At 47.9% G+C, this 17,208-nt stretch overlaps 1 protein-coding gene across 1 annotated transcript in view; it reads left to right on the top strand.

Annotated features, from left to right (window-relative positions):
* Window positions 1-4,497, top strand: part of Dpy19l3 (dpy-19 like C-mannosyltransferase 3) — a 68,656-nt gene extending 64,159 nt beyond the window's left edge. Inside the window, exon 19 of the mRNA XM_005368410.2 lies at window positions 697-4,497. Within this exon, the coding sequence (XP_005368467.1) occupies window positions 697-858 (162 nt within the window). The 3' untranslated portion in view covers window positions 859-4,497. The remainder of the gene's footprint in view (window positions 1-696) is intronic.
* Window positions 4,498-17,208: the final 12,711 nt, after the last annotated feature.

The raw sequence follows: 17,208 nt of genomic DNA on the forward strand, positions 1-17,208 counted from the left end.
GCCTCTGCCTCTGCCTCTGCCTCTGCCTCTGCCTCTGCCTCTGCCTCTGCCTCTGCCTCTGCCTCCCGGGTGCTGGGATTAAAAGTGTGTGCCACCACCACCCGGAAGATGGCTCTAGTTTTGCCAGGTTGACAGAAAACTAGCCAGCATCCAGGGAGATCTGAGTTCTGGTTCTAATCTGCCATTGGCAGTGACAGTCTCATGGCACAGGATTCTCTTTCCAGCCTTGGTTTGCTCTTTGGAGGGAGGAGAGCGAGGCAGCCGTCTGATCTCTGAGCGGAGTTGGCCCTGAAATACCCTTTATCTGATAGCATCACATCCCTAAGAAAGCCGAGCACCTACCCTGATTTTTGTGGCCTTTATAAATGTGATTTTTGCCCCAGCTGGTGTGGGGACCGGTGCCTTAAGAACCAACCTTTGTGAAGCTACAGCAGGAGGATCAAGAGCTCTAAGCCAGCCTGGTTACATAGTGAGGTCCTGTCCCCAAAAACCGTGATATGGGCTGGACATAGTGGCATACGCCTTTAAATTCCATCGCGCAGAGGGCAGAGGAAGGCCATATCTGGAGTTCCAGGGCTACACAGAAAGACCCTGTTCCAAAACTAAGCAGAGGAACACACAAAAGCCACGGTGGATGGGTAGGTAGGTGGGTGGTCACCACCACTCAAGCTCTGTTTGGGTTTGTTTTGGTTTCAGGAGATGGATGGGCCAGGAGACAGTGACCCCGACTTGAGGCCTGCTGATCACCCTCGCTTCTGTGAGGAGATTAAGAGGAACCTGCCGTCCTATGCAGCTCACTTCACTAGGGTGTTCCAGAACAAGACATTCCACGTCTACAGACTCTCCAGAAACAAGTGACCATGTCCATTCCTGAAACCACAGCACATCCACAGCTGACTGAGACGTGTCTGTGAGTCAGGAGCGGGGCATGAACACTGGGGTCCCAGGCAGCTGCAGACAGTCCCGCAGTCCTCTGACGCTGACACCAGTCTCCACCCTGTCTCTTTCCACAAGTGTTCTTTAGCCAACTCTGTGCACCTGTCCAAGACTGCTTGGGGATATGCGCCTGAGGGCGTCGTGTGGAACCCACTGCTGGCCCGGACAATGAGAGCCTATTTAAGACTGAAATGCCTGGGGTTTCAGTGAACCCGAGCCAGTTATGAGTGAGCGTAGTTGACAGGCTGCACGGCTTGGTCATTGATATTTCTTCACCACTGAGACCAGTCGGTGGCTTTTTAAAAGGTTATTGTCCCGTCTCGTTAAAATTTTATAACATTTTCCAATTTGCCGTGCTTTCACATGTGAAGAAACAAATCACGTTAGGTCTTTAAATCTTAAATATTCCATTTGTGCTCAAATACTGCACACGTGTGCAGAGTGTGGGGCAGACTTGGAGTGTGTGTTTGTTTTAGTTCTGGACTCAGCAGCCCGGGTGTTCCTGGGCCAGGTGTAGTGGCGCACTCCTTTAATCCCAGCACTCGGAGGCAGGGGCAGGCAAAACTCCTGAGAGTTCAGGGCCAGCCTGGGCTGTGCAGAGAGAGCCTGTCTCAAAGCAGCAAGTGTCACAGGTCTCATCCAGGTCTGCGAGGGCAGAAGTGCATGGAGCCTGGTAGCCTGTGCTGCTGTTACAGGCCCGTTTTCAAGCCCTTTCGTGCTATTTAGTCTCTCTTGCAAGTAAAACAGTTTTGCTTCATTTCTTATGCCTTTCAGTTTACTGGGTTTGCAAAACTTGATGAACTTTTTGTGTTTTTAGCCTTTGTATTTTTTCATAGCCTAGAAACTTGCAAAGTCTGGGGGCTTTTTAAGACGCTGTATCTTGAGCCCTCGAGTTCAGTATGGCATTTTCATGCCCTTTGACTTGTGGGCTCCAGCCTTCCCTTCCGGCCCCAGAGATGCCACTTCCTTCCGTAAGAGGTGACCAAGTGCCTCTGAGCCGCGCTCGACTGTAAACAGCAGAGAGGAGTGGTTACCTGCTCGGAGTTTTTTGATAATTGCTTTTATAATTCATTTCTAATGGTGGGGGCATGTAAAAGCTGCTGATAGAGGCACCATCGTCCGCTTAATTAAATCAAGATAGCTAATGAAATTAACTTTCTCTCCTGCTCTTGCCATTTGGAAGTGATTTAAGTGTTTCTCCTCACATCAGTGCAATAAATCCCTTGAGCACCAGGATGGAGAGCAGCGCATGCAATGACTCGCTGCTCGGCTGCTACTTAAGTAGCTTCCAGAAATGCATTTCACTGTCTCCTCAGGCTCAGGGTTTTTATGCAAAACTCATTTAAAGAAAACATCGACAGCTAGGTTTTTAAATTAGGCCACTGGAACTTTGGAGTCCTGCCTTTTCTAGACCCCTGAGGTTGGAGACCACTACAATCTGGGGTAACACAGCAAGAAAACATGTTCATCAATGCCAAAACTTTAATGAAGCCAGCAATGTCGCATGCCTGCCACGGCTGCCGGCACTGGTGGAACATTCTAGGCCAGTGCCTTACTCTTAAGGGAACACAGCGCAGGTAAGGCAGTGTCTCATGACTGTTACTTTGTGGGTGAGTTTGCATCTGTCTTAAACATTCCTGTATGTGTTTGTGTCATCGCTCTGTGTTTGGCGTCTTGGTATCCAAGAGCCGTGGACTTAACTTGGATGCACATCTTACCGTGGTGACAGTTGTGCTCATCAGCGCTGGCTCTCTCCACAGCACCATTGCTGCCAGACCGTTTCCTAAGTCATGAGAAGTGCCGAAACCAGTCTTCACCTCGGCCTCTCCCCGAGACACTGTGATGTGTACAGGACAAGTTTTTACTCTTGGTGACCAAATCTTTCAGCGAATCACGTTTGATATTTTTAGCTCTGATCGGGACTCTAGCTTGTGACCTTGTCATCGAGCACACAGGAGGAAAGAGGGCCCACCTTGGCTGCTGCCCCCATGCCCTGTAGGCCTCGCTCCCTGCCATTTGGACCCAGGGCACCGTTACGTCTTGGTAATGACATTCAGTTGTGGCTTTGGATAGAACAGGCACTAGGCTTTGCTTCTGAGTTCTCGGGAGAACCTCTAAGTACAACAGAAGTGCTCTTAATTAACGCCACTTCTGACTCCTTGGAGCCTCGAGTCTCCAGCCCTCTTGGAAGCCACCTGCTGCAACCCGGCAGGTGGCCCTGCCTTGTGCCTGCGCTCCCGGCGCCAGGCTCCAGTCCTAGCCCAACCCAGGTTCTGGGTACACACTCCCGCTTCTGATTGTGAGTACAGAGCCCAGTCACAAGAGGGCCAGGGTGTGTCTGGCTTGACAGTAGGGTGTTTGCCCGGCATTGCACAAAGCCCTCGGCTTGATCCCCAGCACTGCAGAAGACAGGCAGAAAAAGGATACTTTTGCCAAAATTAAAGTCAGATACTTTGATAAGGTCGGTTTCTCATCAAAATTGCACTTAAATTTAATGTGTTCGGCTCTGCAGAAGTGGTTCAGTAGTCCAGAGAGTATACGACTCACACACTGGACCCTCATTTGGTTCCCAGCACCCATGGTGGCCAGCGCACAACTGCCTGTAACTCCAGCTTCAGGGGGACCCAGTGCCTTCTTCAGGCCTCTACAGACACTGTACTCATGCCCATTCCCACACAGAGACAAATAATTCAAAGAATAGGAAAACTTTTTTAAAGTAAATGTGATCAGGAAAGTTATTAAATATTAGGAGATGGAAATGAAGGAGATTAACGAGCTTAGGTTCCTTCATAGAATTAACTCATGTACTCCCCCACCTTTCTTATGTCTAAGCCGGAAGCTGGCATGTGGCTCAGTTAGAGAACTAGCTTGCGTGAGGTCCTGGGATCTGTCCCTAGCACTGGAGGAAAAAGTCTCAGCTGACAGGAAGACTCAAGAATGTTTTTCTCCCAATCATGTTATTGGTGTGATTTATGCAAGATAGAGAGCTGCAGACAAGGACTCCTGTGAAGTAAAAGGCCCTGGCTTCTCATCAAAAGATCAGGGAGTGAAGGTACTGTGTCCACCGCCGGTGACCGTTCCCTGTGGTAACCGTGAGACAGACAGGGTACCGTGTCCACCGCCGGTGACTGTTCCCTGTGGTAACCGTGAGACAGACAGTTCCTGCCTCCATGACCGCCGGAGGTTCTGCCCCTGAGGAGGGCACCACCACTTGATTTCAGATGTATTAGCCAAGCACATAAACAACGAGGCCGTTAAAGATATGTCCCAAAAATGTAGCTCATCTTTAGCAAAGTGTACTTGAAACATTTGATTTTAAATCACAGCTGGGAACCAGAGGGAACATGGAAGTGTTCTCGACGCTGTCTGTGGTATCACACGCCTACGGCTGCTCCAGCCATGGCGGCCTGTGGCTGGGGGAAAGCGCTGGTCTGTTGTGGGGGGCAGCAGCTGGCCTTCCCTTTGGGGAAAAGCTTAGACAGCATTTCTAATCTGTTGTACTGAGTTGTATGGAGATTATATACTAAATAAAGCTCTTTGCAGTGACCCAAGGTGTCTTCCGTTGCTTTGAAGGTCAGATTGGAGCGGGTGGAGGCCTGTGCCGGCAGAGCGATCACCAGTGATGGGAGCAGTGAGGTCCCCGCATTGCTGTGCTCTCATTCTCTCCAGCCTCTTCCCCCTCCCCCAGACCTCGCTGTGTAGCCCAAGCTATCCTCAGCTAGCGTCAGGGTTCTCCCACTTCAGCCTTCCAAAAGCCAGGCTTACAGGACTGCACCACCACACCCAACTGTATAAAAACATTTAAAGATTTATTTTATGTATATGGGTGTTTTGTCTACATGTATGTTTGTATACTACATGGATTCAGTGTCCATGGAAGCCAGAAATAGGCACTAGATCCCCTGGAGCTGGAGTTATAGGTGGTTGTGAGTAGCCATGTGGGTGATAAGAAGCAAACCCTGGTCCTCCGAAGGACAGGTAGTACTCTTAACCACTGAAAAAATAAAATAAAAAATAAACAAAGACCTGGCGGCCAAGGAAATGGCTCAGTGGGTAAAAGTACTACCAGACAAGCCCAAAGACCCAACTTTGATCCCTATAACCCATGTAGAAAGCCAGACACAGTAACTGGGTAGATGGTTCAGTGGTTAAGAGCACTGTCTGCTCTTGCAGAGGACCTGGGTTCAATTCCCAACACCCACTTGGCAGCTCACAACCATATCCCGTTTCTTCTAGACTCTGGGGGCACCTGGGCTTGAGTGCACACACCCACACAGAGATAAATGTATACACATAGTTAAAAATCTAGGAAGGCCGTATACATTGGTGTGCATCTGTAATCCCAGCACTCTTACAGCAAGATGGGAGGAGCAGCTAGGGGGACTGCAGGGACACTGGCTTCCCAGCCAGCCGTAGTACACAGCACAGCAGTGGAAGGAGAGAAGTGACTTCCCCATGTGCACTGCAGTATGCACGAAATTCAAACAGAGCCACCAACAGACGCGGGAAATTAAGGGGACATCTTCCCACCAAAGCCATCAGAGACGTAGAAAAGGGTAGAACAATTGAGTCTGTCTCCAAGGTTTTTATTTACATTGCCAGAAAAGATACATTTGTGAAACTGGAGAGGTGGCTCAGTGGTTAAGATCATTGGCTGCTCTTCCAGAGGACCTGGGTTATAAATTACAACCACCCGCATGGCAGTCCACAACTCTGTAAGTCCAGCTCCAGAGGTTCCAATACCCTCACACAGATACACATGCAGGCAAAAAAAACACCAGTGTACACTAAAATAAATCATAAAAAATAAACACATCTTTAAAAATCAAGACTCATTTGCGCCTGTGTGTATATGAGCACAAGAAGAGAAGGGAGAGAAGAGAAGTTGGGAAAGGGCCATTGACAAAGACGAGGATTGACAGATTGCCTTCCAAACGCTGTCATTTTGTGCTGTGTGATTGACATGCGCAGATGTGTGCACACGCCCAGAAGTGCATATTCATAAAGGAGAGAAGGGGCTGATTGAGTGTGGATGTGCAGGAGAGGGAAAAGAGTGCAGAAAATGATTTCAGGCCCCGCACAATAATTAGAACAGCAGTGTGCTAATTAAGACTCATAAATTGAATGAAACTATTAGCATTTCCTCTCAGAAGAAAAGGTGGATTTTTTTTCCCCAGGAAATGACACCTGTGAACAATTATCTCTCTTATTATTGCTACTAAGATTATTTACATAAGCGGTGCTCATTTAGTGCTCAGTGATGTGGGTTTTATTCCAGCACCTGATCTCTACCTGGGGATTGTGGGTAATGGTCAGTGCAGCCATTTTGGGGAAGCCCTCTGTATTTGCTCTGCTGTCTTTGTAAGCGGTGGTCTTGCCTGTTTAGTGAAGAAAATGTTTGAGTCTTTTCTTCTTTTTTTCTTTACTGTGTATGGATGCTTGTCTGTGTACCATATGTATGCAGTGCCAGTAGAAGTCAGGAGAGTGTGGTCCCTTGGAACTAGAGTTACAGATAGTTATGAGCTGCCGTGGCGATGCTAGGAATCAAACCCAGGTTCTCTGCCACAGCAGCTGGTGCTCTTAACTACTGAGCCATCTCTCCAGTCCAGATCTCAGTGTCTTCGCACATCTCTAAGAGCCAGTTGGGTGGCAGACACCAGGAGTGTGAGAACTTACCTAGTCCTCTGAGCCAAAAGACACCTGATGATAAGGTATTAGAAAGGGGGTTTTATGTTGCTAACATGAATAAGAACGATTCCCAAAGCTGGGCATGGTGGTCCACACCTATACAATCTCATCATTTGTAAGATCGAGGTAAGATGACCACTATAAATTCTTGTTTACTCTGATCTGTAAAGTGAGTTCCAGGTCAGCCTGAGCTAGTATGATTCTGCCTCCAGAACAGAAAAAGATCCCCTAGTTGACTGAATAAAAGTGGCATGACTGGGGGGTGGCTCAGTGGTAGAGTCCCTGCCTAGAATCCCCCAGTGAGGGGCTGGGGTGTGGCTCAGTGGTAGAGCCCCTGCCTAGAATCCCCCAGTGAGGGGCTGGGGTGTGGCTCAGTGGTAGAGCCCCTGCCTAGAAGCCCCCAGTGAGGGGCTGGGGTGTGGCTCAGTGGTAGAGCCCCTGCCTAGAATCCCCAGTGAGGGGCTGGAGTGTGGCTCAGTGGTAGAGCCCCTGCCTAGGTTGTTTGAGCCCTTGAGTTCCATCCCTAGAACTGTAAACAGTAAATCTATTACCATGACCTTTAAGGAAGTGTGCCAGCCTTGGGACTCATACCCAGTTACAGACAACCTAGCCCAGGTTGGCTTCCCCGGTTGGTTAAATCCATTCACTGGTCTCTTTTTCTGCTGTAATTTGTTTTGCTCTGTTGTCTCTCTGTGAAGTCCAGCTTGCCAAGAACTGATGATCATCCATTTTCACCCTCATCCTCCTGCGTGGTGGGATACCACCACGCTTGGCTCACCTGCTAGTCTTTGCGGCTTTGGGTTCCCGCCCATGGACAGGGTGGATGAAGTCCATGTTCTCTCTGAACTCAACATTACAATGGAGGACCCGTCAGGCACTGGGTCGGAAAAGCACAAGAAAATGCCAAGGGCTTGAAAATAGGGGAGGAGAGCATCAGGGCAATCGGCTGAGATGGCAGCTAGGTCAGTGTGAGAGCTGACCCGGTGAAGCCCACCCAGGGCCTGAGCTGAGTGAGCCAGTTCCCAGGTGCATGAACCAGATATCATCAACCCCCTGAGGCAAGAAAGAGTGTGGCATCCATGAGTGGCAAATGCAGCAGGTGGGTGGTGAGGCCACAGAGGCCACTCTGAAGTGGGACATTTTCCCAGTGTCAACAAAAGCACGGGGGTGGGGAGTGAAGTTTTTTTGAGTCAGTTAATATTTATCTAATTCGCTTTTCAAAAAAAAAAAAATGTCCTTGGATGCTATAGTCATAGTTTTCATAAGGGGCGGTGTCAAACTTTGAGACTAAAAGATTGCAAGTTGTGGTGGCATCCCACCAGAGGCGAGGCTGGTGCAGCTCCCTGCTGTGCTAGCCTGATCTATGTAAATTCTAAGCCATCCAGGGCTACATGGGGAGATCCTGTCTCAAAAAAACAAAACCTCTGCATGTTTAGCAACAACAAACAAAATATTGGCAACTGCCAGCCATGTGGTACACATGTGAATCCCAGCACTGGGGAGGGCTAAGGCGGGAAAACAATCTTCCAAGCCAACCTGTGCAACATAATGAGACGTTGTCTCAAAATCCCAGTAACTCAACAATAAAGTACTTGCCTAGCATGGGCAAGGCTTACTTTCCAGGCCCAGCACTAAGAGAAACAAAACACAACAAAAAAATCACAAATACAAGCCGGGCGGTGGTAGCGCACGCCTTTAATCCCAGCTCTTGAGAGGCAGAGGCAGGAGGATCTCTGTGAGTTCGAGGCCAGACTGGTCTACAAGAGCTAGTTCCAGGACAGGAACCAAAAATGCTACGGAGAAACCCTGTCTCAAAAAATCCACAAAAAAGGCTGGAGAGATGGCTCAGAGGTTAAGAGCACTGGCTACTTTTCCAGGGGTCCTGAGTTCAATTCCCAGCAACCACATGGTGGCTCACAACCATCTGTACTGAGACCTGGCGCCCTCCTCTGGCATGCAGGCACACATCGAGGCAGAATGTTGTATACACAATAAATAAATAAATCTTAAAAAAAAAAACTTAAAAAAAATCCACAAAAAAAAAAATCACAAATACATTGTGTCGTGGGACCCTAATCAGTCTCCAGCGGCATCATGAGTCAGGCTTGAGCTGCCTTGTGCATGCCACACAGACGAAGTCACCTGCAGCCTGCAGCCAGGCAAGTACTAAAGTGCAGCAATGCGGGGGGAGGGGGGAGCTGCAATGATGGCTTGTGGCTTAGGGGTGCACATGATTCTTGCAGAGGACCAGAGTTAATTTTCCAGCACCAACATGGGGTAGCTCACAACAGCCTAGTACTCCAGCTCCAGAAGTCTGGCTCTCTTCTGGCCTCGGCTGGCACCTGCACACACGTGACAGATACACACAGAAACATAAATAATAATATGTTTTAAGTAGCAACGGAAGACTGTGGTTGCAATGCGTCTGGAAGACTTACGCTGTGGACCCTTTCATGAGTCTCAGCCATGGCTTGGATTCCAGAAAGCACTGGTGTCGTTTCCAGTTGGTGACTTCTTTGCCTTGATCTAATAGAGCAAACAGCTGTCCTCTCTAATCACGCTGTCCCTGTGAAGACACAGCAGAAGCACAGGCCAAGTTCTCATGGGCATGGATTTCTTTCTGTTCTTCTTTTAAAATTTATTTTGATGTGTGTATATGTGTGTGTGTGCGTGTGTGTGTAAATACACATTTGCACCTACATGTAATAATAAGGAGAGAAGATGCCATGGATTTGAGAGGATTTGGGTAATATAAGGGGAGTTGGAGAAGGAAACGGGGGGGACATAATATGAATATAGTACTCATGTATGAAGTTTTCAAAAAAGATCTTAAAAATGAAGAGAAAGGGCAAGTTTGAAACAGCCGTGGAAAATGGGGAAGGTAGCTCAACTACAGCCACAAAAACTTGCACGAGTATTGTTGATGCTCTGACAAAGATGTGGGGGATCGGTGGGTTCCTCCCAAAGAAAGAAACAGAATGAGAGCAGGGACCATGTTGCCTGACAAACTCACTTGCCCTTCCCACTGCCTGTCAAGGAAACTGACTGAGTTGTACATTCTGAAGGAACGCATAAATATGAAAATTCCACTAAAAATACACGATCGCTCAAGTCGACAGGCTCTAAATATGCAACGGTGGCAGGAGTAATGACAGAATGTATTTATTTTTAAGAATTATAAGACACGAGAAGGCCCAGGAATGTGCGTCCCATAGGCTGAGAAAAATGCAGGCAACAGAGATGATCTGTAAGATTGCCAAGTGTCAAATTCAGCAAAGATGTCAAGATGGCCATTTAAAACTTGCTCAGAGAAGGAAAGAAAACCGTTAGGCATCCATCCCTAGGGCAGAGTAGCTGTGCCAGCTGGTCTTTGTCAAATCAGTGCAAACTTAGATATATAGACGGAAAGGGAACCTCGATTGAGAAAAGGCCTCCATACGATTGACCTGGAGGCAAGTTTGTAGGGTGTTTTCATGATTGCTGATTGGTCAGGTAGATGGGAAGGTCCAACACACTATGGGTATTTAAAATGTTTAAGGTTTATTTTTAATTGTGTGTGTGTGTGTGTGTGTGTGTGTGTGTGTGTGTGTGTGTGTGTGTGTGTGTGTGATGTCCCTGTGGAGGCCAGAAGAGGGCACCAGATACCCTGGAGCTGGAGTTACAGATGCCGTGAGCCACCAGATGTGAGTGTTGGAAACCCAGATCAGGCCCTCTGCATGAACTGTAGCTGCTCTTAACCACTGAGTCATCTTTTCAACCCCTCCTGGGGGGGAGTGGAGGGGTGGGGGTGTTTTTCTCAGTTTGTGACTTCTGCAAAAGAGAGGACTTCATCAAAGAAACAGAGCATCTTAAGCAGGTGTGGATTTGGCACAGTAAGGAGCCATGATCCCTGCTGACACAGGGCTGGGATTGCAAGTGGGAGATTGTGGGCTTGCTGTTTAATAAGGGAGGGTTACAAACATGTATAGGGTAGGAGACATATTCACAGGGTATGGTGACCCTCTTGCCTTTCTAATCATGAGGGGCAGGGTCTTCCCATGATGCTCTGTGTCATGTTTTGGAGACTACATAGTCCAGGCTAATCTTGAACCCCCTTATTTTCTTTACTTTATCTTACATTTACGGGTATCTTACCTACATGTGTGTCTCTGCATCAAGTGTGTGCCTGGTACCCATGGAGACCAGAAGGCATCAGATTCCCTAGAGCTGGAGTTACAGATGGTATCGATCCTGGGTCCTCTGGAAGAGCAGCCAGTTCTCTCAACCACTAAGCTATCTCTTGAGCCCCACAAAGTCCCTTTAATATAGTCTATCAGTTCTGTTCCTCTAGAGAACCCTGACTAATACAGTGAATTCATTCATATCCTCTCTTGTTGACCCCTTAAGATGTGAGGAAGACAGTGGCACCATCTCTGGGTGTAACATCATGTGATTGTCTTGGATAAATAAGCAAACAAACAAACAAATAAATAAATAAAGCAGATGTATTTTCCTCCACTAACCTCTTCCTGGCCCTGTCTCATGCACTCTGCTTGTCCACAATGTGGCCTGATATCCCAGGGGGTTAAGAGGTAGTAAGAAGGTTGGCCTTAGTCACAGGGCATTCCTTTATCCTTCTTGAATTCAAGCCAGGGGTTTACAAGTTAGGCAGCCAGGAGATAGCACTCCCCACTAGAATGGCTCAGTGGGAAAAGGCTTCTGCTGCCAACCCAGTGGACCTGAGTTCAATCCCTGGGATCCGCCTGGAAGTAAGTGAAGACACACCACAGGTTTTCCTTTGACTTCTGCACCTGTGCCTGTTGTGTGAGTTTCCCCCAGATGGAAACCATCCATCCTGCAGGGGAGCGCCTAAGCCAGAAAGTAAACAACTCCAAAGAGCTTCAGGAAGTCCCTGAAACAGACCAGAACCACTAGGCCGCTCCCTGCCCAAGGAAGCAATGAAAGCTGGGAGTTTTTCTCAGACTAAAGGAAACTGGGCTGCAAGAAGACGATTCTGGGACCAGACCAGCTGCCTGGAAGAGGCGGAGCTGCCTGGAAGTGGTTTAGACCACTGAGACATATGGAAAGGATGCTCTCCAGCCTGTAGAGCTGCCCATAGGCTGTGCAGTGTGCGCCAGGTCCCCACTTTGTGAGCTGTCACCATGCTGGGGCGGGCCTTGATGATGCAGCTGTTTTTGAGTCGTATCTGTTCCTGTAAGTAACCCCAATAAAACTCGTTGAAGGGACTCTGGCCAGCTGGAGCGTGGTGAGCATGGCTCTGGCAGGCTCTGCCCTTCTCCCCCATTCCCTCTGCCTTGCTAAAAAATCATGAGATTGCATTCATAAAGCTAACCACCAAGGTCTGTTCCCTTATTTTGGCCACTTCCTCCTTCTGAGGCTGACTACCAAAGTCCAGCAATCAAAGTATTGAATTCCAGCAATCAAAATCTCCCTTTGACTCAACTAATTAACATGCGCAGTTAAAATTAAACACCTCACCCTAATTTCGCATTTTCCCTTTATAAACTGCCATTTGGTGATGGGCCATGTCTGTCTCCTCTCTATCCACAGGCAGTCCTTTGTCCTTCTGGGACAAATACCTCTGTCCCCTCTACCTTGTTCCCTTCTCCTTCTCCCTCATCCTCTGCCCCGTGTTTGTCTCTTATTCCCTGTCCTCTGTCCCTCTGGAGCAAATAAATCTTTGTGCTGAGGACTGGCCTCGGGGCTCCCAGGCTGATATTTTCCTTCCATGGTTCACCGCATTGGACTTGCGTGGCTTCTATACTTCGGTCTGTTACCGACTCCCTGTCTTGGGTGAGTAGATGAGCATGTGGGGTGGGGTTCTCAGCCTTCCCAATGCTGAGACCTTTTCATAAGCTTCTCAGGTTGTGGTGACCCCAGCCATAAAATTATTTCATCGCTACCTCACAGCTGTAATATTGCCACTGTTATGAATCGTACTGTAAATATCTGTGTTTCTCAATGGTCTTAAGTGACCCGCGTGAAAGAGTCGTGGACACCCAAAGAGGTCACGACCTAGAGGTTAAGAACTGCTGGAGTCTCCCCAGGAAAAATTTTGTCACACAACAGTGCTGTGGCAAATGCACACAACATGCACACAATAAAGAGGCTAAAACCCGGCTAAGGTCACCCTTTCCTCTACTCCCCCAGTGAGGAACAGGACTGTGGCTCCAAAGTACATCCTGGGTATTTGTCCAGATGAGTTGAAAACGCTAGTCCACACTAAAATTGCACACAGATCTTTACAGAAAACTTAGGGGAAGTGAGAAATACAGCAGAAACCAAGAACTCCTTAGTGGCTGTACATCTAGACGAGGCAGTATTAGTCAGCTCTAAAAAAATATCCTCCCACCATGGAAAGTCACAGAAGAATTCCCAGTCCATGTTTCTGAAGGGAAGCAGGCAATCTGAAAATGCTGTGATCTGGGTGGGGCTGGAATATGTCCTCCTAGGTGGAAACTGGACTGAGGGACCACTCAGTACCTAAAAGCACTTGCATCTCATGCAGAAGATGGGGGTTTGGTTCCCAGTGCGTGCGTGCATCAGGCAGTGTACAACCAACTGCCTCTCCAGTTCTGGTAAATCTGACGCCCTCTGCTGGCCTCCATGAGCACTGCATTCATGTGCGCATACACACAGACCCATACCCATAAAAACAAATAATAATAAATAAGGTGGAAACCAGGGTAAGAGCCTTTGCACAAGGGCCTATGTCATGTACCCTCCCAGTGCTAGGATTGGGCAAAGATGGGATGACTGGAATTTGGTGGCTGTCGGCCTAGCCTCAAAACTTTTCTAGGTCCAAATTCAGTGAAAGAAGTTTTCTCAAGGGATGAAGGCAGAGAGCCATAGAGGGGACACTCAGATCCGGCCACTGTGTGTATGTGCATGCACATAAACAAAGAAGGTAGGCATTTAATCCAAGTTGATATTTGGGGACAGGATGTTTAGGGATGGCGTTTCAGGTTAGATGCCATCTTCTGGCCTCTGTGGGTACTGCACACATATGGTGCATATACATACATGTATGTAAAACACATACATATGAAATGAAAATAGTAAGTCTTTTAAAATATAGGGGATAGATGGTTGAAGACGTGCCACAGGTAGGATCTTTTATTTATTTTTGTTTGTGTGTGTGCTCTGGAGGTCATGTGAAGGTCAGAAGACAACTTTTGGAAGTCAGTTCTCTCTTCCTACCCTGTGGGTCCTGAGGATCAAGCTCATGTCTTCAGGCTTGGCAGCAAGCCCCTTTACACGCTGGGTCCTCTCACAGACCCAGACAGGGAGACTTTTGAAGCAGTGGCTGTTCTGTCTCAGATCATGGTGAAGCCTGAACTGTGTAGTGCCATAAGAGAACCTAGTTGAAGCATGCACCTCAAGGGTTATAGTATCCATGTGGTAGAGCGTGGTAGTATGGGGTAAACTGTGCATGGGGTAACTGGGAAAATGCTGTAACCGTGAGGCGTGGGGGAACCAAGTCCAAATCCCAGCACTGTGGAGGACAAGGCAGGAAGAGAAGACATCTCAGTTATTACAATCTTGGTTTTATATTATTCTTTTTTATATTTAAATTTATTTTAATCATATGTGTGCCTGTGTATTTGCATAGAAGTGCATGTCCTTGGCTGCCAGCAGAGGGCGTAGGATCCTCTTGGAGTTAGAAGAGGCTACCTGCTGCCGAACATGTGTGCTGGGAACTGAACTCAAGTCCTCCGCAGGATTAATATGTGCTCTTGACCCTAAGCCATCTCTCTAAACCCGTCTTCTATCACATTTTCATGTCCTTCTGAGAGGTCTGGAAGAAAAGCCAGCTTCGTGCTCAGTGTCAGCGCTTGCCCGAAGCGTAACCTTGGGCGCATCGCCTGTGTGTGGACTGTAAATAGATTAAGTCAGCAGTCTCAGCCCACGGAGTTTTTGAAAGGATTAAATTAGTTAATAATTTAAAGCTTTTAGAACAAAACTGAGCAGACTAAACACCTAATAAATATTTATTGCTATTATTAGCCCAGTTCTGACAATTCCTAACAGGGAGGTTGGCTCCGCGATCACTCCTCACCCTTTGCGATAAAGTGGCTACCCAGGACGTGGCTGAAACATATATTAAGGTTTGTTTTCTTCTCTGCGCCTGTTTTGAAACACTTTCTCCCATCAACAGAAAAGCAAATACAATTTCACAGATTGCAGGTGCCAATCAACACAAAGGTACAGCGCGTCACGTCAGGTGGGCCTCATCCGCCCTTTGTCACGTGACTCCAGCCCCCCTGCGTTCTGCTTTCTGCTGCCCCAGCAGCAACTCTCAATGCCTGGGATGTAACTTTGTTCTGTTTTTATTTTCTCCTACGTCAAGTGGGAAGGGTTGCCTCAGATGGCATCTGATAAACGTTTATCGCATCCTGGGCTTTGGGGTTGGTGACAGCCACTGACCTGGTTGGTACATTCCAAAAGATCTTCCATGAGCATTAAAAGGGTGTTAGGTGAGACACAGCAGTGGGAAAGAAATGGCCCAGATAATTTGGCTCTAGATCTGCAGAATCCCAAGTCTCCACAATTCTAATAGTCAACCAGCCTTGGGGGGTCTTTGACATAGGTGTGGATTTGTTTCTGTTTCTGGAAACTTCACACTTCCTTAGCTCCTGTGGTTCTTGGCTTATGGCTACAAAACTTTAATTTTTTTCTCTATCTTTATATGTGCTTCACAGATGTCTCAAACTTCCCTATACCTTCCTCCTCAGAAGCTCCCAGGATCATCTAGAATCTTTTCAAGACTATTTTTTAAAAAAAGATTTAGCCGGGCGTTGGTGGCACATGCCTTTAATCCCAGCACTCAGGAGGCAGAGACAGGGGAATCTCTGTAAGTTGGAGGCCAGCCTGGTCTACAGAGTGAGTTCCAGGACAGCCAGGGCTGTCACACAGAGAAACCCTGTCTCAAAAAAAAAGGAGGGGGGAGATTAATTTTTTTATATTTTATTTATTTATTATGCATACAATATTCTGTCTGTGTGTATGTCTGCAGGCCAGAAGAGGGCACCAGACCTCATTACAGATGGTTTTGAGCCACCATGTGGTTGCCAGGAATTGAACTCAGGACCTTTGGAAGAGCAGGCAATGCTCATAACCACTGAGCCATCTCTCCAGCCCGGGGAGATTAATTTTTAATCATGTGTGTGTGTGTCCCTGCACCTGTGGGTGCACATCCCAGAAGAGGGCATCAAATTCCCCTTGAAGCTGGAGTCACAAGCATCTCTGACAGCCCCGCATTGTTGCCAGGAACCAAACTCAGGACCAGGAACCATCTCTCCAATCCCAAGATTCTTTTTATTTTCTTTCTCTTTTTATTTTTAATGTGCATTGGTGTTTTGCTTGCATGTAGATGTGTGTGAGGGTGCCAGATCTTGGGGTTACAGGCAGGTGTGAGCTGCCATGTGAGTGCTGGGACTTGAACCCAGGTCCACTGAAAGAGCAGCCAGTGCTCTTATGAGCCACCTCTCCAGCCCCCACTCTTGAGTACTGCCCCAAGATTCTTTTTTTTTTAAAGATATATTTATTTATTATGTATACAACTTTCTGCCTCCATGTATACCCAAATGCCAGAGGAGGGCGCCAGATCTCATTACAGATGGTTTGATGGTTTGGAGCCACCATGTGGTTGCTGGGAATTGAACTCAGGACCTCTGGAAGAGCAGACGGCGCTCTTAACCACTGAGCCATCTCTCCAGCCCCTGCCCCAAGATTCTTAATTGCACACACCCACAAAACTCTTCTCCCGAAGTGATGATGTGTTCACATGTTCCAGGTGGACATATGTCCTGAGACGTGCAGTCGATGACATGAGACATGTATCTGCGTGAACAGCACCTCTGCCCACCCTGTTGCTCAAGCCAGAATCCTCAGTACTGTATTTATACATCTCTTCATGTATCCAGAGACTCCCAAGAACCCACAGTTTGTCTTACTTCTCTGTGTCTGGGGCCTGCCGGTGGCAGCAGGCTGGGCCTTTGCTGCTGATTGCCACCTGAGGTACGGGCCCACTTTAAAACGCCACCCACATGCCCGGCTGGGTTTCCAGCTTGCACCACAGAGAAGAGTTTCAGGATGAGTCTGTAAGATGCAGAGCTAGAGTCCTAAAGAAAAGAGACAGCACGCTCTGAGATCTGAGCGCGGGATGCTGAAGAGATGGATCAGCAGTTAAAGGCTGCTGGGTTAGATTCCCAGCATCCAAGAGTCAGCTCACACCTCTCTGTAACTCCAGTTCTGGGGGACCTGACACCCTCTTCTGACATCCGAGGGCACTAGATACACATGAGGTCACATACATGCAACAGGCAAAACACTCACCTAACAATAAAATATATCCTTCTTTACAAGTCGCTGTGTTAAAACATGATATCTAACATGATGGTGCAGAGAAAGTAGAGAAAAACAGAGCCAAAGCTGTAGAAGGCTCCGTGGTTAAGACCACACACTACTCTTGCAGAGAGGACCTGGGTTCAGTTCCCAGCGTCCACATCAGGCAGCTCACATCTGCCTGTCATTCTAGTTCCTGGGGAATCTGATGCCCTCCTCTGGCCTCTGTTGGCACTG

The sequence above is a fragment of the Microtus ochrogaster genome, unplaced genomic scaffold, assembly GCF_000317375.1.
Source record: "Microtus ochrogaster isolate Prairie Vole_2 unplaced genomic scaffold, MicOch1.0 UNK32, whole genome shotgun sequence".
Lineage (NCBI taxonomy): Eukaryota > Metazoa > Chordata > Mammalia > Rodentia > Cricetidae > Microtus > Microtus ochrogaster.